This window comes from Perca flavescens, chromosome 7 (assembly GCF_004354835.1).
Source record: "Perca flavescens isolate YP-PL-M2 chromosome 7, PFLA_1.0, whole genome shotgun sequence".
NCBI lineage: Eukaryota > Metazoa > Chordata > Actinopteri > Perciformes > Percidae > Perca > Perca flavescens.
Genome location: NC_041337.1, coordinates 14,079,340 through 14,105,461, shown reverse-complemented (window position 1 = coordinate 14,105,461; position 26,122 = coordinate 14,079,340). Strand labels below are relative to the sequence as shown.

Below are 26,122 nucleotides of genomic sequence, written 5' to 3'. Positions count from 1 at the left end.
TTTCTATATTACTGTTGGGTTTTGACCCACGTTAGACACAACAAGCTCAAGTACCTAAATCTTTGTTACCATTAAACTGTCACAAAAGTATTTTGTTAGTTAAAAAATTACGTACATGATGGATATGCAAGTAATTTACAATCAGTAACAAATACATGTAAGTTACTTAATTTGTAACATTGTAACAAGCAGTAACATTATGAAAAAGACTAACACTTGGTTAAAACAACCCATACTCCTGGATATGGGTACTGTGTGAAATAAACCCAAATTGTGTTGATGCTATATTGAATCAATCTGGGTCAGTTTTGACCCAGTGATTTTAAGTATGTACAGTTTTCTGTTTTCAGATAAAACTCATCTCCACTGGAGCAATTGGAATTGAGTGCCTTGCTTAAGGGCATGTCATCATGTACTATTGATTGAAGGGAAAGCATTCCCCATTCATTATCCTAACCCAGATTTCCCCAGACCATCCCTCACATCCCCTTCAACCAAAGATTAAGAAATTTAACGCGGGAATGCAACATCATGTTATTATATAATTATTGCAAATATTTTTGGAATAAGGCTGACGCTACACTGCAGGCCTAATGAACTTTAGTACAGTTACTATATCTCCTATAGCCCTTCTTCCTTTGTCCAGGACATTTCAAAAACTTCCTGTCAGTGTCCCTAAACCCATAATAGATGTGTGTTTCTTCCCTTGTCTGGCATGCGTGATTCACTGTCCCTGAAACACAGCACCACCTAATCTTGAAGAGCAGATAAAGCTAATTAGGGGAAAGAGACATCAATCACAGCTCTAGGGCTCGTTATGTACTGCACATACCAAGAGTGGCATCTCAGTCACTGGGTGTGTTTGAAAGCTTGAGTCAGTCATACACACGTAGCTATTATTATGAGTTATGTCAGGAGGAACGTCTTAGACTCGAAGAATGAGAACGCTGTACTGAATGTTTCCTTGACTCTTTTTGGGAGTAAAAGGCTGTTATCATTTTCACCGAGCGAGGAGTAAGGGACCAAAATTAGTGCAGAAATCACAGAAATCTGTCTCTTTTGTTGAACTGACCTTCAACGGTATAGATCATCTCAGAGACCAGAAAACTGGCGAGCAGCTCTGTTTGGATGTGCAACATGCATTAATACAGCTGTCACAGAGACACACACACCCTTTCCGATGATTACAGCAGGTCCGGGAGGTTCGCTGAACTCTGAGCAGAGGCAGAAGGTGATCTTATAGCTGAAGGAAGAGCTTCTTAAAATGAAAAATGTCTTCAATCCTTGCTTGCAACATTTTTATACTTTATTGGCTCATAATAATTCGGTGCACCTTCCTCTATGTTTTAAGACTGTTCTACACTGCTGTTGCCTTGAAAGGAAGCCAGAACATTAGGGTGTAGGACTGCATTCATCCTGTAGGTGGGAGTGCAACTCTTTCTATGTTACAACCTACAGTAGATGGAGTTGATCCGTGTAGAGCCTACAAGATGTTCCACATGCATATAAGAAGACTATAATTATTTTTTATTTCAGATATCAAACATGATCATTGCTTTTATTAGCTTTCATAAAATGTGTGTACGTCAAACAGGTGTGAGTTGATGAACGATGTGCATGGTAAGTTCACTAGCAAGGTGTGAACAGGTATGTAAATAGGCATGGATATTTATTGTGTGGCATGCCCTGACAAGAATGGATTATATACTTTAACAACTTCACTGAGGAATTCAATGTGTTGCTATATACAGCGTATGAGCAAAAATGAGTGCATAATTAAAGTCTGTTGAATGAAAACAATATTCTTCCTAATAAATAAAATTAGCAAATACTCACCAAACCACATTGGTGTTTTTTTTATGTTTTACTAAAATACTTTGCAACTTATAAATCTAGAATAAAAAATATGATACATCCATCCATAATGTGTCTATTACAGGGATACAAAAATACACCATATAGAGTAATATCAAATTATATCATATAAAATACTTCAAAGACAATAAAACAGCGGTGCGGGGTAAAAGAAAAGAGACAGATTCAGGCACTGTAATGGACACTAAACTATTTCTTCTGCTTTCACCACAGGGTTATCAAACTACACATCATCATCTGATAATAGATGATATGAGCAGAACACTGGGATACAAGTCCCTCACTATGAAAAAAAGAGCTGGGCTGAAGCTAGAGGTTGCCTGTTATCACTTGTATGCTTTACTCACATCTGGTTAAGAAAATCAAAACAGGGCTGACGTTGAATATGTGTGGAGGGAAAGGGAGATGGGGATTCTATTGTTAATGCAATTTGTATTCCGGTGGTATAATAAATATCTTTGTAGTCATTCATTTGGATTCCGATTTTGATGGGTTTTGTAAAATAAGGAAGGTGTTTTGCATGGGTCTTTCGAGCCATGGAAATTAATGACGTGTACAATAGCAATTTAAGGTGAGTAATGAAAAAAAGATAATTTGCTATTACAGAGTTTTCATGCAATTGCAGTGAAAACAGAAACTGACACAAAGCTTTGTAGTTTCTTTCTGAATATTTTACTACTCCTACAGCAATGTTTTAATATTAACATCAACTGGATGCAAGAGTAACTACTCAATCATAACTGACAGTGGTATACTTTATGACATTGTTAAATAGCAAATGGTGATAATGAAAAAAGGTCCATAGTGGCCACACAGCACATCTCTAACTGTTAGAGTGAGTTGGCTGTGATGAAGACAAAGATCTTGGCCTGGAAAGTGGTAAACGTCCCCTGTCTCCAAAGCTTCATCTCCACATTAATTAAGAAATCCCTCGGACCCTCGACCTGTCGATTTAAGTACACAGCGCCCGTGTAGGCATTCAGCTTCCGGGTGCTGAAGTAGTTTTCCTCGTTTCCCTGGGTGATGCTGACGATAACGTTGTCTCCCGAGTAGGCGGGGGAAGGTCCGATGCGGAAGATCTGAGCAGGGATGACAATGTTGGACTGGAAGCTGAGGTAGTAGTAGGTGATTCTCAGAGGAGAGTTTTGACACTCCAGATAGTTAGGACAGCTGATCCGCTCACAGCGCCTACAGGGGACACAGGGAAGGCAAGGTGAGGCAACTTTCCAACAAGGTAATTCAAAGTGCAAGATTTATTGTCTTATAAAGAAAACCAAATCAAGTACTTCCAAAAGGCAAACAAAGAATATATATGTATTAAGCAGATTTACCAACATTTAAACTGATTGATGCCATCTATGTGGCTTTATGACATGTCCTGATCCACTTTAAATGGGATTTCCTTGTCATTTTACTCCCCTCCCTCTTCTTGTTTTGAAAGGAAAACTCCATTCTAAATTATCCTTCATAGATTCTCATATGCATAAAAAAAACATGAAATCATGTCAACCTCATGAAAGATGAATAAGGCGTCATATTAAACATTGGTATGGATTTTTAACAGATTTTTATCACTTACGTGTCGGACACTTTGCGATAGTTTGGTGGACAGTTGAGAGAAAGGCAGCGGTACCCTCCTTGGATGTTGTAGCAGGTCTCAGCTAGAGAGCAGTTATGGGCCCCCATGGCACACTCATCGATATCTAAAAACACACAGAATGCACAAGGGCTGGTTTAGTGCCTGGAGATGAGGAAACACATTAGTCACAGCACGATTGAACTTTGAGGAAAAGCCTCATTGCAGAAACATGTAAGACAAAATCTAGTCCTTGTGTGGGGAAAAACTGCTCAAGTAAAAAAATCAAATTAGCGAGACAAGAGTTTTAGGCCAATAAAGTTTTACAGTCTGTGTAATTACAGAGCCACTGTAAAAGTACCAATTATATTTATCTGAGCATAACCATTAACTGTACACTCTGTGTAAAATTAAAAGGGTACAAAGCCACTTTTAAAATCTATTTCAGAGCAGAAGTCAATGAGGTACACTTGTAATGATGCTGCTACAGTACAGTGTGCATGCATTTTGTTTTTAGAGGGGTATTCACCTCTGCAAGAGCGTCCGTTTGGAGACATGGTGTACCCATATTCAGGACAAGCACACTGGTAACTGCCAGGAACATTCACACACTTATAGGTGCACAGATGGCCAATGCTTTGGGAGCATTCGTCAATGTCTGGATGACAAGAAGGGAGTAAATCATGTGAAATTGATTCATAAACTTGCCCAAACATACGTTTGGTATAAATGTGGTATTTGTGATGTGTACAAGAGTGTGCTCCACCTTCACAGGTGTGCCCATCCTCCCTGAGGTAGTAGCCCTGTCTGCAGTAGCACTGGTAGGAACCATAGATGTTGGCACACTCCTGACTGCATGGGCTGGCCAAACACTCATTCTCATCTGGAGATTAGAGGTTAGAGCTCATTACTGTCACAATTTACTTGATCAAAGGATTTTCAATGTTTTTTATCCTAACATATAAACACAATGTTGTTATTAAGCCAATTATGTTTTTACTGGTTTGTGCTTTAAGGCATGGCATCACCCTCATCAGAAATATGCTGTACAGTGGCCAGCTTTCATATCAGCTTAGTCTAGGAATCTGCACTGTTCATGCACACACAGACACAAGCCTGGTACACCAACAAAACATGCACACACAGACATACGGTCATGAGCAGATTCAAAAAAACATACAACCACATGCACCAACACGTACACATGGATGCACATACTCTCTCACACCCAGGCAGGCAGGCGTTAATACACACACACCTTCACAGTTCTTCCCATCGCCGGATAAGCGGAAGCCAGAGGTACACGAGCATTCATAGGAGCCTGGGGTGTTCTCACAGGTCTGGGCACACAGGCGGCCTGGGTAGCGCCAGCACTCATTTACATCTGAGAGGAAGAAGCAGTGTCATCATACCTCTGTGAGTGTGTATTGCATATGTATGTTTGCACCCATGTGTGCAAGTGCCCGTGTGCAACCAAGCATTAGCATGCTTGTTGCGCTGCACGACCGTATACACGTGTGCATGCCTGTGCGTGTTTGAGTGCATGTCAACGGGAGTGTGATGTGAGGGGACCAGCTGCCTGCTGATAGTCTAAACACTTGAGCAGAGTCCATTATTATGAGAGTCACAACACAGTGAATCACAAAGAGAGGGAGCAGCAGCAGCCGCAGCAGGGGTAGAACAGAGTCCTCTGCAGCAGGAGACGTGATCGGCCCAGTGGCTACTGCAGCAAAGCCTGGGAAATAGCAGCAGCTCTCCCACCGCAGAATAATAAACAGGAGCAGCAGAGCAGGCAGACATAGAAGTGGGGTGGCTGTACTGTAGTGCGAAAGTGATGAAGGGTGAAAAGGAATTGAAGAAGAGAACAGAATGAGCAGGGAACTGAGAGACAGGGGAGTAAAAGGCAAAATATACAAAGCTCCACTTTTCTTTCTCTTAAAATTGTATGTGCAGCATGTAGCATGTAGCATGTAGCATGTGCTTCTTCATGATGATGTGTATGACAACATACCTACACACATCCTCCTGAATGAGTCATACTGATAGCCCGTCTGGCATTCACAACGATAGGAACCAGGCAGATTGTGGCACAGTTGACCCTCTCCACATCGATGCAGACCGCCCTGACACTCGTCCACATCTACAGTGCAAGACATACATGAATGGTAAAAGGATGGAGAAATCAATTAAATTACATCCAGCTGCCATGAATGAACGTTATTGGTTGTTATTCGTTTTTTTAACTATGTCCTTAGTGTGTGAAATTGTATTTATTCTTTGCTGCAACGGAAAAACATGGCGAAAAATAACGCCATTCTTCGTAATCCAACCTCTCTTGCCTGAATCACATCTATGTCCTCAAGACTGTATATTAAACCATCAGATTACACATTCTTCATGTGTGACTAAGTAACTACTACTATGTAACTACAAATCATACCAATACATCTGGATCCATCAGGATTGGCATGATAGCCACGGCTACATATGATCTTCCTCTGGCAAATGTAGGACCCCATTGTGTTGATGCAGTTAAATCCTAGGCTACATGGCTGGGATGAAGCGCCACACTCATCAGTGTCTGTTACCGAGAGAGAGACAGAGGGAGGGAGATAAGGATAAAGAAAGACAGAAGAAGAAGGAAGACCCAAAGGCATCAAGGCAGGGCGTGAGAGACCAGAGGGCATCTCTTAGCCATACTGCATGATATCAAAGCAAACGCACATCATACAGTCGCATTCCCTCGGATAACTTTGTGGTGTGTGTGTCTGACATTTTCTCAATTTTATCATTTCTTAGAGCATTTCTTTTACAATCCTTTCACAGGGGCGTCGGCTGCCTCGACATGTCCCAGTTCCTGTCCCTGGGGGCTAATTCCAAAGCATCAGTTTGTACTGGAGGAGGACAGAGGATTGGCTTTTATCCACCCCTCTGCAGCCCCTAACAGCAACCTGTCTGATCTCCTGTCTGTGTGTCATTTAACCCCTCGGTCACTGAAGCCGTACTGATTCACCTGCATGGCGTACAACCATGTGTCTACATGGACTATGATTCACCTGTGGGGAAATTTTGTACCTGGCCTGATTCACTCACTTGTGTTATGTAAAACCCTTGTTTGCTTGCTATATAAGATTTAACCCTAATACAGTGCCACACATTCATTCATTTTCCCCCAAACAAACATCAGTTTATTTCATCTATTAGCACAAACAAACACAGAAATACATATGTATAATTGAATGAAAATCTCCATACATTTTGCCCTTAATCATTTTTGCACAATTGCAAACCTCGCTGTAATGGGTATTAGCAAGTTTATAATCATCTCAGTGAGAAAGTTATTCTCCTTACCTATACAGTTGTCCTGTACATCCTGGATAAAGCCCACAGGACATCGAGGTTTGGGGTTGCACCTAAACGAGCCCTTGGTATTCACACACTCAAAGCCGAAACCACAGTTATGGCTCTGCTGCACACACTCATTGATATCTAAGGAAGATGATTAATACATAAGTTAATAATGACTGAATGAATGATTAATTACAAATTATTATAAATTACAATTAAAACCACAAATCAAATGTTCTTGGTTTCAGTCTAATAATCTACTACATGTGGTAACTACAGTGTATGCATGCTAAAGAATATATACATATAATGCCATACACAACCACTAGATGGCACTGTGGTTAAATGGCAGATTGTACAGGTGCTCACTTTTACTGCTCTTCATCTATCATAATGCTTTCCCTGTCAATACTCTAGAAGATAATCAAGAGTATACTTATTGTATTACAAAAATAATTGTATTAGAACGTAAACGTTAAAATATATCTATACTAATCACTTAGTGTTGTTGGGTCTTTGTAATTGTAAATTATAGCGTGGGCTAGACCTACACTATCTGTAAAGTGTCTTGAGGTAACTCTTATGATTTGATACTATAAATAAAATTGAATTGAATTACAACCACAATGGCAGTTTAATATTTCAGCTAGATGAATAGATTTAATGAGTCAAACAAGCAGAAGTCACATGCGGTATAGGCCTCTTCAGTGTGTAAATGAACATTGCAGTACATTCCCCAAGAGCCCTCTAAGACCTGTCTACTGAGGGATTCACCTCCTGTCAATCAGCCTTCCACATCCGTTGCCGTAGTAAGAACCAAAGCTGGAGGGAAATCACAATTTCAAAGGAACACTATCTGTAAAGTGTCTTGAGATAACTCTTGTTATGATTTGATAATATAAATAAAATTGAATTTTATGAATTCTAATAGTTGAATAAAGTTTTTAAACCTCACTTTCTGCTTGGGTCCAAATGTATGGTCTCAAATGCATGCTCTGTTCCCGTCAGGGTCTGGTGGCCCTGACGGGACTTATTCTCCCGATAATGACCGGCGTTCTATACATTATCCCTTATGTATTAAAACAAAATATAATATAAATTAAAATAATAAATAAAATAATATATTACATTTAAAATATAATACTGTAAATATAATACAGTAATAATACTGTAAATAATTAAAATACTGTAATTATTTTACAGTATGGAAATGTATGCAGTAATACCTACTAGAGTAGTTTAATATGTACTGTGATTAAAAGTGCAGTACTGTGATTATTACCGTTAATACAGTTACAGTACATTTCTATGTACTGTGATTAGATGTACAGTAAGCATACTGTAGAATATACTACAGCAACTTACTAGCTAATTGCTGCCAGCTAGTTGCTGTAGATTTCACAGTTTTTTTCTTACAGTGTGTGTGTGTATGTGTGTGTGTGTGTGTGTGTGTGTGTGTGTGTGTGTGTGTGTGTGTGTGTGTGTGTGTATGCATAATGCATGAGTGTATTAGATTTCCAAGCATGCTTGCAGGAGTTTACCACTGTAAGTGCTGTAGCACGGCCTAAAACAGCCCTGGCAAGCAACCCTGCTGATATAGGGTAGGTCTCTAAACAGCAGATCGTGATTGAGCACCTTGCTCCTGTCACAAGCCTGGCAGAGTCTGCAGGAGCTGAGTGAGCCCGACACCGACAGAGACAGAGAAAAGCTAGGAAGCAGGATAAATGTGTGAGGGATTGGCTATGACCTCCTGGGGAAATTTTAACCCTTGGCTTTTTAAACAGTTTTCACCTTTCCAGAATGAGGTTAGTTGAAATGCCATCAAGATACTATGCATGTGCAGGTATTCTTTTTATGAATAGAAACGCTTTACGCAATTTTAAATGGGTCTAAAATTTGGGAGTTTTAGCCAGGCTAACGGTATGGCTCTATGCACAGCTATGCCAGTCTGTTGTTTGGTCGGTTGGTCAACCACTTCTGCCCAGATTAAAATATCCCAACTATTGGATGGATTGCAATAACATTGCAGGGATTTGTGATTCCTCTGTCGAAAAGCATTGCCATGATATGCTGTTGTTGGCTTAAGAACAGCTTCACAGAGCTGCTAGCATGGCTGTAGAATATTGTTCTTGTTTGTCTCTATTTTTCATATTTGTACATGAATTAAATATGACTGCATAGATTATTGGTGTTCCAGCGATATAAATACCACGATAACGGGACATTATTTGCTTTAGTACTCTGTATACAGTCCACTGATTGTATAAAAAATAAAAACGCCTATTTTCCTAGATTCATGATTAATATGTTTTGGCCCTAATCTACCCACCATGCTTTGGATAATGTGGCAGTGAGTGTAATGTTACCATAAATTACTGAGTTAGTTGTAGGTCACACCAGAGCCTTCTTTTTCATCTAATATTGAGTACATTTTGGCAAATCTGCACTATAGAAATTCATGCCGCATTAGCTACTAGCTCTCCCATGACACCGAAAGAAAAGAAAGGATGTCATTTATGGCACAAAACTGAGTTAGGAAGAGAGTGGATATTGATGCAAGATTGCACAATTAATTCATGGTCTTACCTGAGTACCATTTTGTTTAGAGAAAGGATAGGGACCCAATTCAGTTTGTCCTTGTGCGGTTACTTTACTTAATTTGTGAGAGGAGGCAAAAGGAGTGTTTCATTACAGTCTCTTAGTAAGCCATGAATAGGGAATAGGTAGCACAGCACAAAGATGTTTCTTTTCACTCTCCACGCACTGTATGACGGCGGCCCAAAGTGGCAGCTGTTTGGAGGTTTACCTTTCAACATACTTTCTTGTTAAATGCTCATTTTGCCTGACTGAATATTCTTTAAGTTCACATGGAGCTACGGATTAACTGAGTCCCCTTGCCTGAGTTTACAGAAACCCATCTGCAGTGGCAAACAGCACTAATAGCACATCTAAAACTCCTCTTAGGAGTCCCTCTTCCTGAACATTGCTGCTGCTTTATGATTGAGACCTCTGCACAGGCTCAATTTATGGTGCATGGAAATAATGAGACGTATTGGGAGGTTTACAGTTGCATTTCTCAATTGCAAGTTGCCACCCGCAAAGACAACCCAGGCAGCTCTTCATACTAGGAGTTAACAGCAAGCAAATACTATGGAAATATTTCTCTGGAGTAATATTGCTTATTATTCCCTCTTGTCTGTGTACTCACATGCGAAATTACATGATCACTGGATGTGAAGAATTAAAAAAAATCTAATTTTTAATAATTACTCTCAAGTGTGGTCAAAGTGATTGTTTTCCTGAACAATGTGCTTTCCTTACATTGTGAACATGCAGTTAAACAAATGCTCTCTTGTTGGCATTAACAACATATTCACAGTGAGTGAAAGTAAATACTTTGATTCTAATAAAGTGAGGTGTACCTTCACAAATGTCGTTGCTGATCTGGTATCCCGGGGGACAGGTGATCGGTCTCTGACAGATATAACTCCCTGCAGTATTCACGCAGCGCTCATTCAACTGGCAGACACTCATGGACAAACACTCATTTATGTCTGGATTTTAAAACAAAAAGAAAAAAATGACAAATGATGTGTCAGTGTGAAGAAAGAGAATAAATAATGAATAGTGCACAGTAGAAGACGCTGGATGAAAATAGGTTTAGAAATAGCTTTTGTTCTACAAAAGTACTGAGTCGTGGTCTGTGTGTAGCTGTCAGCAGTTAAAAGCAGATTGGAGAGACAGGTTGGACCCTCCACTGGAAGAGAGATTAGGGGCAGGGCCACTGGGTATAACATCCACACAATGAGAAATTTGTCACCATACCGAGCTTCTCTCTGTGTCACTGTTTGTGGCTGTCAAACAGGAGACAGACCAGTGGTTATGGCTTAACTTAGATACAGTATATCCCCAGGGAGACCGCTTGGACACATAGAGCAGTAGCTGATCAACCTCATGATAAAACACATTTAGCCACCATTCTGAGTGGAAATAAAAGGCATATATGAGATGTAGTTGGTAAGATATATCGTGCTAATGCATGGGTAGTTATCATCCCTTTGGTAGAGACCCATTTTAAGAACAAGATGAAAAGAAGGGCTCCCATTTATATATATATATATAATTTTTTTTTGTGCATCGCAATGTGTTTTTGAGAGTGAAGGGGATTAGGGCTGTATCTCCTCTGCACATCTAGAGGCGCTGATTAGAGAAAAAGACAAATCAGTGGCAGACAGTCTCTCATCATCTGGAACCAAACTCCTCTGGCTGAAAAACACAACTGAAACGAGGGCTGAATTTGCGAACCATTTTTCACTTCTGTGATTGCACAAACTTTCCCCATGCTATCCTTGTGTGATTTAAGAAAAAAAATCAGCATTATCACTAAGTTTTAGTTCCTTACCCTCACAGGAGCGTCCATCAGCCATAAGGGAGAATCCTGAGAAACAGGAGCACTGTGGCCTTCCGCCCACTGAGGTGCAGTGTTGCTCACATGGGCTGTTTCCTGAAAATAATACTGTATGGTGAGTTTTAAATGAAACATACTGTTCTACTAGTCCATACAACAGTATTTAGGGTGAACCAGATGAGAGCATTGAGGCTCTGGGTGGGAAACATAACATTATTTATTTTCTTTTACAACCTTTTTCCAGGTTGATCCCTGACCTGGTCATATTGTATTTACTACTTTTGGCCCACAGTGTGGTAGACCTCCACCCTGGTGTCATGGAAACCAAACAAGACAAACAAAATGTGACCCTGCACAGATTACAATATGGAGAACTTGTGAGAATGAGTGGCTGATGCTGAAAACAAACTAACCTTTGATACCATCTCACTGCTTGTGTTTGACATTTGCAGCACAATTACATTTCATGGAAAGGGTGAGTTTGACATAATAAACATGTCAATCTAAAGCTGCCTGCACGCTGGCTTCTCCTGTAAACATATTCAACTGCATCAAAATGCGTGTTCCAGTCTCCCATTAAGACGTAAGCGAAGAATGAAAGCGCTCGTTGTGGGCTGTCAGGCCTGCAGCTCTAACCTTCACAGGGGTTGACTGGGACAGGGAGGTGGGTGGGGGTCGGAAGCGGTATAATGGGCTCCACTGCCGCTCTGTCATCCTCGTTCAGTCTGTTCTCCTTGTCCACCGTCTCTGCAGAAACATGAATAATCCCCATCATAGAAGTGATGAATTACACTGTAATCAAGAATTCTACCTCTCAATCTACTGCAGTCTTAGTTAGAGGCTTACACCTTGTGTAATCCTTACATCTTCATCTAACGATATGAGGCTAGAAGCTAAAGATGAAAGCTGTAATAGCAGTGAAGGTGAGACAGGAAAAAACATTGCCTTCAGACAAACATTTGGTTTTATTAGTGAGCCCCGTCCCTCACTGTAATTTGCTGAGAGCTCTGGCATTAGTATCCTGTTGAGACAGGATTGCGTTGGTGAAAGCCACTGTTGATTAAAGTCTGGTACACTGCACACAACATTACCTGAAAGGACTTGAATGGACCAAAAGAATGATTTACAAATAGTAAAAATGTTTATTTTCTTCAGCGAAAAAGCCCTTGGACAACAGCAGAGACGTGATAAGCATCGCTGTCAGTCCAGGAAAGGGATGTTAGTGTGTGATTCAAATACCTATTGTTAGGCAGTATCAGGGCTTGCAGACACACTATGAATGTAGACAAATTACAACAAATGGGCTCTTCTTGACAGGAATGCAGACTGTAAATCATATTTCAAAGAACAACTGGTACAGAGAGTCGCTCTACTGTGTAAATGGACTGTTTTTATATAGTGCTTTTCTAGTCTCAAGACTACTAGTCTACTACTAGACTACTATAGTACAGGAACCATTCACACACATTCATACGCTGTGGCCGAGGCATACAAGGTGCCACCTGCTCATCAGATAAACATTCACACACATGCACACTCCAATGCACAGCATCAGGGGAAACTCGGGGTTCAGTGTCTTGCCCAAGGACACTTCGACAGGGGACTGCAGGGCCAGAGATCGAACCACCAACCTTCCGATTGGCAGGCGACTGCTCTACCACTGAGCCACAGCCGCCCCCATGTGTACTAACATCACTGAAAATGTCTGCTGGCACTGTGTGATATGATTGGTGGTCTTTGCTTTACCTTGTGCACAAGTGAAAGCGTCGTCTTGCAGCACATATCCAGGGAGGCACTCACACCGGTAAGAGCCTGGCGTGTTGACACATCTGTGGTGGCAGATGATGCCCTCATATATCAGGCACTCGTCCATATCCTCCACCTCAACAGGACCCTCGACTGCATTCTCCCCATCCCGCTCCTCACCAATGGAGAAGGCCTCTTTAGGGTACGGGCTGTCAGACACTATGGCACACGGAGAGAGTAGCTGTTGTTCTCACAGGCAATATGACTGCATGATATGAAAAACTGCATAAAACATTTAACATAGTTATATAACTTTCCAAAGAGGAAAATACCAAATATAATAATTACAGAAAAGACACAATGGCCAAAACTACTATAAGAGAACTTATTTCCTTGTATGTTTTTATTGTAATGTTTATTTCTGCAGGGATAAATACACAGCACCAACAACTGCCACTTTACCACATTATTACCCTAAACAAGTTACTAGCAACAACATAGTGGTTTACTGAAAAGGGATTTAATGCATTGCCAGGCAGGCAGGCACTATATCTCTTAAAATTATTACAGCACAGAGGTGACCTGGGCTGCTATACTTTGTTCTGGGAGGCCAATGAGGCGCAACATTTTTCAGCAGGGTTGTGGGATCTTACTACAATGCTCCCTTTTAAAGAAAATGGATTGTCTTTGGTATGCTGTATATTTGGTACTTCTCCCTGGCAGTGCGCTGGTGTGTATCAATGTCCCCATCCAACATCGCCTCCCTTGGCTATGGAGCATGCAATGGATTTACATTCTAGGGTGTGAGCAAATATTTGTTGACAGTACCTTTTATTGGTTGTGGAGTGGAGTTGAGAGCGGGCCTCTCTCTGACAGTGTGCCAGCCGTCTTGATTCCCAGCCCTACTCTCCTCCCCCTTGCAGCAAGTTAGAAAGACATGTCTGCAATGGAAACCCAGGTACTGGTGGGCTTCACAGCGATGCCCCTCACGGTGGAATTGCAGCCCCAGAGAGCAGCAGCCACAGCACTCCTGCAGGTCACACAGTCAGTCCTTCTACATCATGTGTCATGTAGCTCTTTAGAGTAGCTGTTGTACATTTAATTAAGAAGGCTACACTCAGGCTACAGTTTGTTTTTAGGGATGCTAGCAACACGGCTTTAAGGATGGCAATGCCGGTCTGACGGTCCACCACATTGGTCAAGACTATAGAACGATAGAATTTTGTACTGACACAATGGTTCGCAGAGGATTACTGGTGATCTCAACTTTTTTTTTCTAGTGCCACCATGAGGCTTTCATCTGATTTGATTTCACATTATCATTATAATGCCATTTGCTACTTACATTTAGTCAACCCCTAAGGATGAATTAGCATAATAATAATCACATCTTAACTTTTCTTGAATCGCCATCATAAGGGCAAATTTTTTATTTGTTCAATACTTTAGTTTCTGACCTAATACCTGCAAAATTAACACCATTCCCATCATTCTCAGCTGTACTCTTTTAGTGCTTATTAGCAAATGCTGTCATGCTAAACTAAGATGCTGAACAGGGTAAACATTACCTGCTTTAGGTATCATGCATTATGCGCATGTTATTTTGCTGACATTAGCATTTAGCTCATAGCACCACCACTGTGTCTCTGTAGACTGTTTGGAGGCTTACCCTATAGACTCTGGCTGTAGACTCTTAATCTTGTTGAAATGAACTGTGATAGGACAAGCATGAATGTGTTGCGACTCTCCCTTTGCTCACAGTCTCTCACTTTGTTTCCCTGTAGCTCTCAGCAAGATCACCACTTAGAATGCATAGGTGCAGAGTGAAACATAAAACTCAAGTAATGATGTACTGTGGTTGTAGATAGCATAATATTACTAAATCTGCAGGAGTCCTATAGAAAGGTGGTGAAAGCCAATATTTAACAGCTGTACTGCTGCAGCATAGTGTCGATAATGGCCCCATGCTGCTCTAGGGCCTCCGAGCCATGCTCTGAACGGGTGAGGTATCCTTCAACACCAAGGTCAGATGGAAATTAGTTGCTTTGGGAATCTGGGCAAACACGATAGAGTTACACAGTCAGCGCGACTTGACCCTAATTGACCGCCATAATAGCCTTGTGACTACCGCTGCTACTGTTTTAGCATCAATTATCAGGCCATGTTTCCACAATTTCAGAGAGGCCAAACAATTGACATCTCACATTTCCAATTCCTGAGGTCTGCTTTGAAGGTATAGTAAAGCTTTAGGACTGTGGGAATCTTCAGCCGTAATTGTAATAAATAATTTAGTCTAAATTAAATAAGGTAACTGAATAACAGGGAATTGGCACCACAGCAGTAATGCTCAGAGGAGATATCTAGAATAAAGTGTACACGAACACTGCAGAGAGACTCTCACTGGCTTCAGCCTATTAACATTAACAGGGACAGCAGATGTAAACTAGCTATTAGCTAACTCTGGTGCAATTACTTTTATTTGTGCATTGTCCCTGTAAAAATAAACAATAAATGAAAATGAAATGAAATAGGTGCTTTCAATTCTACTGTGACTAATGCATGCATCAATTGCTAATTCAGACTGCATTGGGCTTAATTTAAAATTTAAAAATGTGATTAGTTTTAACTGTGAACCCAGTGAACTTTGTTTGCTCTTTGTGAGGGTATCTGGTCATAGATGCTTGCCTTGTAGGAATCGATCCCACATTTATCACTGACATCCTCTTGACACATGTTTCCTGCTCTGACTGCATTCATTCCAGCCAAACACCGACTTTCTCTCAGGGAACCGCGGCAGCACTGTTGTTGGGCAGTCCTGGCAGAGAAAAGCACAAAGAAGAAAGGACTGCTTTTTCAAGTGATGGACTGCATCTGTGGTCCTACAGCAACAATGAGTGGGTTGGCTGTTCTTCCCATGACTACTACTACAGAGCTGACTGAACTGTTTTCAAGTTTCTATACATTTAATTAAAAATTAAAACCTTAATAATTTACTGGTCAAAGCTCTGATGACCATTCAGTGTTTCCAAAGAAAAATCAACTTAAATGTGATTAATCTCGTAAGAAAACACTCAATAACAAAATATGAACATTTCTTTGGCATTGGCTTTTGCACATTTTAATTATGTCACTTTACTGATCTTTCTCCGAGTTCAAGTTGCTAATAAGTAAAATTAAGTGGATAAACAGTCAACTACCTTTCCACAGAAGATAATTTGAGATGATTTACAGTGTTGTATTTAGTTATGAGAATTAAGCTAAATAATGTGAGTGGGCGTTTAATAATGGCCTTACCAGCAGATGGAGTGCCTATCTTTTGTGGGTTGCTCCATGTTGTCACAGTGACCATTAGCTGAAGCCCATTTCTCCCCTGTCTCACAGCAGGTCTTCACCAGCTCCTTGGCAGACACTATAATGAAACACAAAAACTCAGTTCCAGCTTTATACCACTCAGCGCAGCCAGTGTATCAGAGGAATGATATGAAATAGTTACAATGTGAATTCAGCAGGATGTTTAACATTTTCCATCATAGAATCCCATCAGTGAGATACTATAACATCTGGTTACAGTATATCTGAAGTGCAACTGGATTTCATCTTTGGTGGAACACTTGTCTCAGAAACAGACTTAGAGCTGGTTTTGGTGACTACACGCTGAAAATAGGAAGTACAATGTGTGTTTTTCTTTTCAGACTCCTGGACTTGGCTCTAACTTTCATTGGCAGGGAGAAGTATGTAACCCAAAACTCTATAAAATTACCTTCAGATTAAAATTTTCCTTTTTTGTTAATCAGAGCTGGAGTAGAGTACAAGAGTAACATATTAGCACTTCACTTCGAACAGGGTCAGGGAGGAGACAGAGCAAAACTACATTATCCAGTTAACAGGAAAAATGTATGTTTGTTCCTTCAATAACAGGGCAGCACATTCCAGCTTTGATTTGTGGCTCCAGTGCTATAGAGATGGAACTCATGACCTGCATGACTTAACAGTCAACAGGTCAATATATTTGCCTCTCTGGATATACACCAAAAACAATATTTTTTGACATGGAGTATTTTATTTTATTTAACTTAACCAATCTAATCACAACTGAACTTAACCCTCTTAAATTTAATGTAACATGTTTAGTTACATTTATTATTATGTTGTATGCGTTGACACTGGCCACCACAGGAGCAGGTAATGTTTCACCTGATTCACATGTTCACCATCAGTTTCGCATAACATTTGCTAACTAGCACTTAATGCAAAGTATAGCTGAGGCTAATGGTCATAAGTTTTTGTAAGTATTTGGTCAAAAACCAAAGTATTAAATTTGAATTTTAACCTGATGAGGGCACTATATGAAGGCAGGGGTCACATAAGTGATTACAGTTCATCCTGTGGAGAGAATGAATATGTGTACCAGATTCATTGACAATCCATTCAATATTTGTCGAGACATTTCACAAAATCAAACCAACCATTTTCAAAACCAAAAATGTGAGCCTGCTGGTGGTGCTAGAGAAAAAAGTCAGTGGAACACCAAAGTCATTGGGGTCCATCCTATGGGGACCATGAATGACTGATTAAAAATGTAATCCTAAACTGTACCTCTCACAGCATGGTCTGTTCCAATATAAGCCTTAAATGATGGCGTAGGTAACACAGAGGAGAGACCAAGAAAAACTATTATTGCAGTTCAAAGTTGATGAAGCTCAGCACAGACAGAGTGCGTAAGGTCATTCTGGCATTTCAACTTCCACATCCACTTTATTTTTGTTGAAATACCTCTAGACAATGCAATTATTTAGAGTAGAGCTAGTGACTGCTGCAGTGGCATAATTTAAAGGTATAAAAAGAAGACAATCTAAACCTTGGAAAGGCACGATGCCTCTTTGATACATAACTACAGTATCTGTGCCAGCCAGGCAGTTAAACAAGTCCCTTTGAACGTGAGTGAATGTATATTAAAAGACAAAGAACATAATTATTCATCTTCTCTCTTTGCCTCCTATTCATTTTCTCCAGGTGGAATCACCCGTCATGAACATTGCACAAATTTGCTCCATGTGTCCATCCAAAATGTGGGATGTATACAGAGTTAAAATACATACAGTTTATCACCATGTTAACAAAGGGTTAAGTAGATCAAATGACTTTAAAGGGAGACTGTTTCACCAAAATAACTACTGGGGATGAAGACAATGATGAACTATTTATATCGGTCTCTTTGACAGACCTTCTAATTAAGACTATATCACAACTTGTTCCATTCAGTTGTGCAATAATTAGCTAAGTTGATTTATTGTGCTTGCACAATGGAAATCTAAAATACACACTTGAAGGTGGCCCAGGAGCATCTCTATGACCCAGGCCTGTAATTATATATTTCCATTAGACTAGCATTAACACCAGATGCTTTCTTGTCCAAATCCAAAACTGGTGACATCACACCCTTTGAAAATATGAAGCTAGAATAACAACCAAAAAGGGCAACTCTCAACATGTCTGGGAGGTGTCATAGTGCACTGCCACTAATCAAGGCTGATGTGTCTTTTCTTTTGTGGACTTGGCAGTTATTTATAATACACATGGGCTGAAGAGAACATGACCAACAACATGAATAACAGCACATGCCAAAAGGTCCATGACATACAAACTCACGTGGTTGAACATGTCAGATAATTGATGATGAAAGCTTAAAAGCATGTGTGTGTGTGTGTGTGTGTGTGTGTGTGTGTGTGTGTATAGGCCCGGGTTAAGCTCAGAAGGGAGTGACACAATGTTCTTCTCACCTTCAACATGAGTACTTGCAGAGATATTGTGTCTTTTAGAAACACGTAAACACTGTCCAAGAACAGCTGGATGTGACATAACAGGGAGGGCTCTCCTGCTGTCCCCATGACTTCATTTCCAAAACGGCCAATTCAGGTTTCAATTATTGACATCTTATGTCTTAATCTCCCTGAGATTGTGAGCCAACATTCATGTGATTCATCTTTGTGTAGTCTTAATCGGGGGTTAAGGTTTAGTTGATGAGTGCCCCGAGGGCTTGCATTAGTCTTTGATGGTTTCAAACAGTAACCTCCAATCCAATTACACCTCTTTGTGGTTAGATAACCTGAATGAAAAGCTAAAATATACTGCCAGGACTTATCACTAATGGTACATTGAATTACTGTGACTTGTAGCTTGTGTTTCCTAAGTATGCCACACATGTCCTTACACACCCAAGCGTGCATACAGCCGTGATGTTTTGTAAAGTTCCTGCAAGGCCGCATCAGCATTAGAGATTCTTTTTGCATATTAAATTGGTTAAGTGTATTCCACTGCGCGTCTCGGACCAAATATTCTCCACAGTCTTGTAATCTGAACCGGTTTCCCATTGCTTTATATATTCTAAGGTGTGTTCACAAACCAGAACACAGGAAATTTGCTTATTTCTTGCCAGAGGAAATCCATCCAAATCCTGATTTTGGACCTGATGGATGAAAATAAATAAAGTAATAATATTATCTAATTGGCTAGTTTTACAAGTCCCATTAAAAGTAACTATTTTCTGCATTATAAATCATATTAATGAAGCATACATATAAATGTAAGATTTCATATGAAATGGGAAAACATGCTTGTATTGTAAGTCTGAAAGATCTGTGTACAGCTGCTTGTATGTTAAAGACAGAAATACAGATGGTACAAAAAGCAGATCTGTTATTGTGTTGCAATTTATCACCAATCACTCTCTACTTATGAAGTGGGTCTCTTTAATGAATGGTTTCCTGCATTTGGAGCAGATGTTGTTTTATTTATAAGCATGGGTGACATGTGGATCAGGCGTTTTGTTTTTAATAAGGACATGTTGGGGATGGGAGATACGCCAGAATTCCTGGAAATGACCTGGAAGGCACCCTAGATTAACCAGAGTGAGCTATCTTCTTTAAACTTATGTTCACAGTAATGGTACAGTAGGAATGAACTCTCACACAGCCAGCTCTGGAATTCACCCTCCTTTTCATCCTAAGGAAAATTACACATCTGCTCAGCCCACTCCCATATGCAGCATGTTGTGACAGTACCGTTGACAAAAAACATCACTCCTTCAGTAACTCCAACCTCACCTCAGATGATTTTTATGCTTCAGTTTCCCCCATTTATCCATTTCTATCATTCTTCTAGTTTAGTTCAGTCTTAAGGTTGGTGTAGGAGGGGAAGTTACTGAGTGGAGAATGTCTGAAGGTGTGCTTCAGATGAGGTGATTACTGGGAAGATTGGGAAACCAGCAGCCTCACGGGAGACAGCTAATCACACCGGCTCATGAGGGAGCAGTGAGTAGCGTCTGGCAATCAAGCCACAACAGTGGCCTCATTCATCACATGGGTATTATGCCGCTCACAGGTACAACCCCCAAGAAATCCTATACTAGGTCCAGCCCAGCATCAGAAAGCCTGAACAACCCCATCCCCCTTCTGAGCACACACTGCTTCTGGTTGGAAAGAGAGAGGGCAAATGAGCAGGAGTTATTGACTGAAAGAAAAAAACATTTATCTTGGGCTGTGTTCCACTGCAAAGGCGGGCATTTATGTTTAAAGAATAATGGTTGTGTTTTCATTATAAATGCTTCCTCGATTCCTCTCCAAATAACTTTGGCATCTTCTGCTAATGGCATTGATAACAGGCATTAGTCAAGGCCCTTATCAGCTGGGTTTTTCCTGTCTGTTTTAACATGTCAGCGCTCTGGAAATCTTCCCTTAGTCCAATGACCTTCCCCAGTATACATGCACAGTGTCATTCCATCCTACAAACTGACTAGCCACACCAGTTACTTTGAGCTCCTTATCCCAGGAGAAAAAAATATCTTTCAACTCAAACTCTCTTCCATGAAGCCTTAATTCACAATTGAATAGTTGGACTTTATCCTAATGCACTTATGGACGTTGGCTCACAGACGTTTCACACACAGTTTCACATTTTACCCAGAGCTGACCTTAGTCTGTAGCCCTCCTTAACTAAATGTGTCATGGCAAACAGCAACAAACCAGTCCAGTTCCTATATTATCTGGTGGTGCTGGTAAATGAACTTGACAGAAACACCTCACAGATACATTCAGCATATTCTACACATACCTATGGAGGCCAGGTGCTGAAAGGAAAGAAAAGTCCTGACAGGTCTCAACACAAATCATAGTATTGTAAAGTAGGTTAACTACACACCTCCGGATTGCGGTTTACATGGACAAAATGCCAATAATAAGAAAGATTTCTTTTCTTTAGTAATTCATCCACTGGAGTGGGGATGAAATGACAAGGCTCATAAATCTCACTCCTTCATAATTTAGTTCACTCACTTCATAGGGAAGTCTTAAAATATAGTGAGACTACATTGTGCCATAAAATATGGGGAACTATGATGTAATTAGGTTTTCCTTGGCAGGATGTTTATTAATCATTAACACTTACGTATATAACTGCATAAAATCACATTCATTAAAGCTAAAACATCTTAAATTTGGATTATTATATGACATTGTATGAGATTATTAGATGTTATAAATCTATATTTTATCTGTAACCAAACATCATATTTTGGAATAAAACATGTTGTTTTTCTCATGTTTCCCAGTGCAGAGTAACTCATCTTCAAGACATCCTAGTAATCACTTCCTCATCTTCTTTCCCTCCTGGGGTGTGCAGTAGATTGGCCTGTATGCCTTGAAGGGGGCTGATCTGTTTCAGAACATGCTGATAATCACATGAAGGATACAGGCAGCAGGATGCACAACCCCAGAGATCTCAGCAGAGCATGTAATAGTAGGGAGAGAAATTGCAATTTCAGGTGCTCAGATATATCGATATATAACATATCAGATATATTAGAAGCATAATAATGTGACTATGGTGCTAGGCTTAGTATTAGTCCCTACTTACAAACCTCTAGAGAAATAAATATAGCATTCTTTCAACTTGAATGGTTAAGGTAGATAAATGGTACCCAGGGAAAACAGACTTTTCATGAACAATTGTTTTTCCTGGACCATTGGAAGCTTGGGTTAGGGTTTATAGAGTGATTATGAATTCCTCTTCAAAAGACAGGATGTGAGAGAAGGAAAAGGAAGATGTCTTCTGAAATAGTAACAGCCTAACGTCGTCATCGCTGGGCTATAAAATCATCACACTGTGATGTTTTTTGATGTATGATTTTTTTTGTTTCAGATTTATTTTCAATTCAATCACTTTGTTAAACAAGAAGAGTTACGATACTGATCATAAAAAGATGACTTAAAACTCTTTAAAACGTACCTTCGGCGTCTCCCTCCACATCCTGAGACTTATAGTTGTAGAGGGTTTGGGGTTGTCTTTGAGGCTGTTCTCCATCCTCCCTCATCCTGACTGGAGATCTGCTGGTGGGACTGAACTGTATTGAGGGGTATGAAGTCTGCTCCTCTCTACTCAGCGTCTGCCTGTGCTCCACTGATTCTCGTTCCTTATGGCCGACAGAATGGGAGCCGCCATGACTTCCTGTACGACTGCCTTGAGTATGTTTGTGATGGCCAAAGTGCCTGGCCCCCTTGTTTCCACGGGCGCTGTATTCTGTGTCTTTTAAAGTGTCCTGTGCCACTCTGTTTCTGCCACTATTATGTCTAATGGTTCTGTCAGCAACTTCCTGCTGCGGCCTGTGGTTCTCTGTGGTCACTCCCTGTGTAGTTGTTAGCGATGTTGATGTTTCGCTCTGAGCCCCTGTAGTGGTTGGATCCATGTTATGTGTGACCTCAGCCTCACTGCTCCTCTCTGAATCAGAGCTTTTTTGTGTCTCCCTCAGATCATGTCTCCTGTCATCATGGGAGCTGAAGGAATTGGAGCTTGACTCTGGATAAACTGGCGGTACTGTAGTAGATTCCAGTGGTTGGGCCAGATCTTGGATAGTGGAGGACGTTGGCCCTGCCAGTGTGTAGTCATAATCCCCTGTGCCAAAACTGGGTGGGTCCTGCTTATACAGTGGTAAAGTGTTTCCCACTGCCAGCTTGGAAAATGGTTCCACAGGACTCGTTTGTCGGTTGTCATCACGGCTGCTAATGTCTCCTAAAGGGTTGTTGTTCTCAGTGGTTGTAGCCCATATGGGCTTATTAGAACTACGAAGGTCACAACCGGGGATAGGTGAGCACATTAACCTCCCACCATTATTCGGACAGTGGCAAACCTGACAATTGTCCACCTGAAAGGAGTGTCCCGCCTCGTACTTCTTGTTGCCATAGGTACAACCAATCCGCCCACATTGCGGACACCCATCTGCAGGTTGTGAAATATCAATGCAGTTGGGGGGGATTTCAGGACACGGAATAAAACGACAGCTTATCTTCCCTCCTCCTTGGGGACAGGAGCATTCAGTGCTTCCAAAATCTACAAAGTAAGCTTCCCCCTCTGGGACTTTCCCCTTCCGGAAGCCAGCTTGGACACAGTCATAGTACTGGTAACCCTCACAGGTGCAGCCCCTTTTTATACAGGTAGGACAGCAGGCACCCTTCTCTAAAACTGTTTCAATACAGCTTTGCAGAACAGGACAGTCCACACCTGTGCAGTCTCTCTGGCTTAGACAGGTGTCCATGCACAGAATCATCCAACATAAAAACAACGTTGCCCTCTGAATGTTCATTTTGAATAAAAGAAGTACAAAAAATAAATAAGAAATGTAAGTCAGTTCTTCAAAAGTAAGGTTCTCTTCAGGCTAGATTTTATTCCAGATGAGAAAGAATGTTGTGTCTTTTAGCCTGTGAAAGTAAACAGTGGTTAATGATATATTTACAGTACAAGTGTTATCTGGCATTCAGCTTGATAAAAATCAGGGTCCTATTATTTTTGGTTTGTTTTCACAGTTATTATCAAAAACACGTTTTAACTTAATAACCTGTCTGCTTTAATTTGGCCACCTGCCAAATGTTCATTTTTCCCATGCCTACTCTCTGGGCACCACAGGGGATGGAAGCTGTGGTTTATATTTGATTGTGGAAATTTGGCCAAAGGTAAGATTGACTGAGGGAAATATGTACAACAATAACCCAACAAAAATTGCCAGTTGTTGAAAAAACAAAGTTGAAATAACAAAACCTTCTATGAAAATGTTAAAGTTTGTCATACAAAATCAGTGTTCTAATTGTGTTGAGAACTGTTTATCTGAGTTTATCTATGTGCAGCATATGTTAGTGTATTCTCATTAAATGTTATGCTTCCCCAGAATATGGCGGGATGTTGTGGAAACACTGTACAGTAATTTTAGTCCATTGTTCATTTCTGCCTATAATAGTTGGTGGAGCATGCAAACCGTGCTCTTGCAGGGACACAGTAACACACCAATGATACTGAAAGTAAAGTAGCACAAGTACTGTTAGAAGAAAATATGACTTGTAATTATTATATATAAAGGTATAAAAATGAATGGATTTGATGAGATTTTTTTGAGCTTTTCTTTATGCACCAACTGTACAGAGACAGTGGCAGCACAAAGTCAGAATGTGACAGGCTTGATTCTGTGAGTAAGTGATGTGACTTCAAATCAGCGAGCACATTGAGAACCAGGTGTTTTCTATTTTACTTTTCCTGTTTTTCCTCGCTGCTTGCTTTTGTGCCAAACACAAAAGACTTATGTGACATTTCAGGCAAAAAAAGCTTCATAAATAGAGATAAATTCAAAAATGTTCTGCATGACAAACCCGTCTTTAGACATTTCCTGCTGAAATGATTCAAACAAATTTCAGTCTTGCTCTTTCCACAGCCTATTTCATTATCACATTTTCCCCAAATTGCATGTCCTTGGAAACATTTCCCACCAAAAGAGGAGCAGATACAGATAGCAAAAGATAGAAGATGTTTACGGTTTACTTTTTCTAAACAGCCTATACTTGTTTTTGGAAGTATGGAGCTCCTGCTGCAACATACAGTACAAGAACGTAGGTGCTACTTATAATCTTTTTAGAAAATAAAAAGACATGCTGGAACCTGGTTATTTCAATCTGCCTGACTGTGAACTTATATTGGGGAATCTAATTCCAGCCTATGTGAGCAAAACATGCAGTGCTTCTACAGTATATGAAATAAAATCAAATCCAACGGCATTCACAATGATCTACTGTAGAGATCATCAAAATAAACATAACATCTGTAGCTCTGTCTTTCTTCATAGCATGCAACGCTACAGAACAACACAAAGTGCACTACAGCTATTTGTATGCTGGTGTACATAATCATTTTACCAGATCTTGCAGTCTTTAACAGGCACATGGCCCACTGCCATCGTGTGTTGAACTCAGCCCTAAAGGCACTGAAACTCTGTTTGTCTACAACATGAGTGAAAGGGAACGTTTAACACAGGGAAAAACGGCCACTTGGTGATAATGAAATCTGCTATCAGTTCAGGGAAGGTCCCACAAAACATTTCAAACAGCGACTATGTGCCTTGCCATCCCAGTAGCCAAAAAGTTACCTTTATCCTTTCTGCTCAGTGTGAACCGCGCGCGCACGCACATACGCACGTCAAAACCGGTGCAAACATTGTTTTCACTCGAGCGAATAGCCTACGCTGAAACGTCAATCCAATGACGGGTAATGAATGGCTCGCGTATGTCGGCTATTAACCTATGTGAAAGTGCACACTCGTTGTCGAATTGGGGACTTCAACGGCATTTGTGGTTATCAAACCACTTAATGATTTCTCAGCGTGTTATTGAGGCGACTTTAACATTTGGACTTCACAGTCGTATACGCACACATGGAATCATGCCAATCAAGCATATAGGCAAGAAATGATCTCTCTAAAAATCAAACAAGTTTTAAAATATGACAGTATTGATCACAGAACGTATAATCTAAATAGTTGTCCCTATATGTTCACATGTCTAGTGTAAATAAAAATGTATATATAATAACAAATTGTGCATTGACATCGATTGTTTTTATCCATAAAAATCACGTTGCCTACCTTGCATCTATGACCTTGCAGCGCCGCTTTGCTCCTAAAGGAAACTTATGCGTAAAGTTTATGTCCTGACACCGACTTGGGAGGCTGGCTGGGAGCGCCCTCGCTACCTTTTTTTTTCGGCGGGGGCGGGACAAACTTCCATAGAATTACTTCCAACTCTTTCGAAATTATTTCGGTTCCCTTTTCTGGATTAAAATCATCCAAAACATGAGAAATG

General features: G+C 40.4%; 1 protein-coding gene across 4 annotated transcripts; it reads right to left on the bottom strand.

Moving 5' to 3' along the window:
• Positions 1-1,849: 1,849 nt before the first annotated feature.
• Positions 1,850-26,002, bottom strand: LOC114559110 (fibulin-2). 4 transcript variants are annotated; one of them, XM_028583562.1, is made up of 17 exons: positions 25,906-26,002; positions 22,236-23,701; positions 16,248-16,362; positions 15,639-15,768; positions 13,782-13,983; positions 12,954-13,172; positions 11,844-11,954; positions 11,202-11,303; positions 10,222-10,353; positions 6,803-6,940; positions 5,892-6,032; positions 5,463-5,591; positions 4,710-4,835; positions 4,218-4,334; positions 3,981-4,109; positions 3,455-3,578; positions 1,850-3,063 (listed from the first exon to the last, which is right to left on the bottom strand). In XM_028583562.1, the coding sequence occupies exons 2-17, from the start codon at positions 23,584-23,586 to the stop codon at positions 2,706-2,708; spliced, it is 3,624 nt and encodes a 1,207-aa protein (XP_028439363.1). In that variant the 5' UTR covers positions 23,587-23,701; positions 25,906-26,002; the 3' UTR covers positions 1,850-2,705. The 4 variants fall into 4 exon arrangements, with proteins under 4 accessions (XP_028439363.1, XP_028439364.1, XP_028439366.1 ...); XM_028583563.1 differs by lacking the exon at positions 25,906-26,002 and adding an exon at positions 25,411-25,493; XM_028583565.1 differs by lacking the exon at positions 5,892-6,032.
• Positions 26,003-26,122: the final 120 nt, after the last annotated feature.

Bases quoted from the DNA above. Each gene is read 5' to 3' on its own strand.
- LOC114559110 (XM_028583562.1), bottom strand. From the start codon at position 23,586: ATGAACATTCAGAGGGCAACGTTGTTTTTATGTTGGATGATTCTGTGC. The intron at 6,941-10,221 runs GTACACCTCACT...CATCTTCCTTAG, and splicing joins CAGCAACGACATTTGTGAAG to ATATCAATGAGTGTGTGCAG. The intron at 4,335-4,709 runs GTGTGTGTGTAT...TCTAATCTCCAG, and splicing joins CGATGGGAAGAACTGTGAAG to ATGAGAATGAGTGTTTGGCC.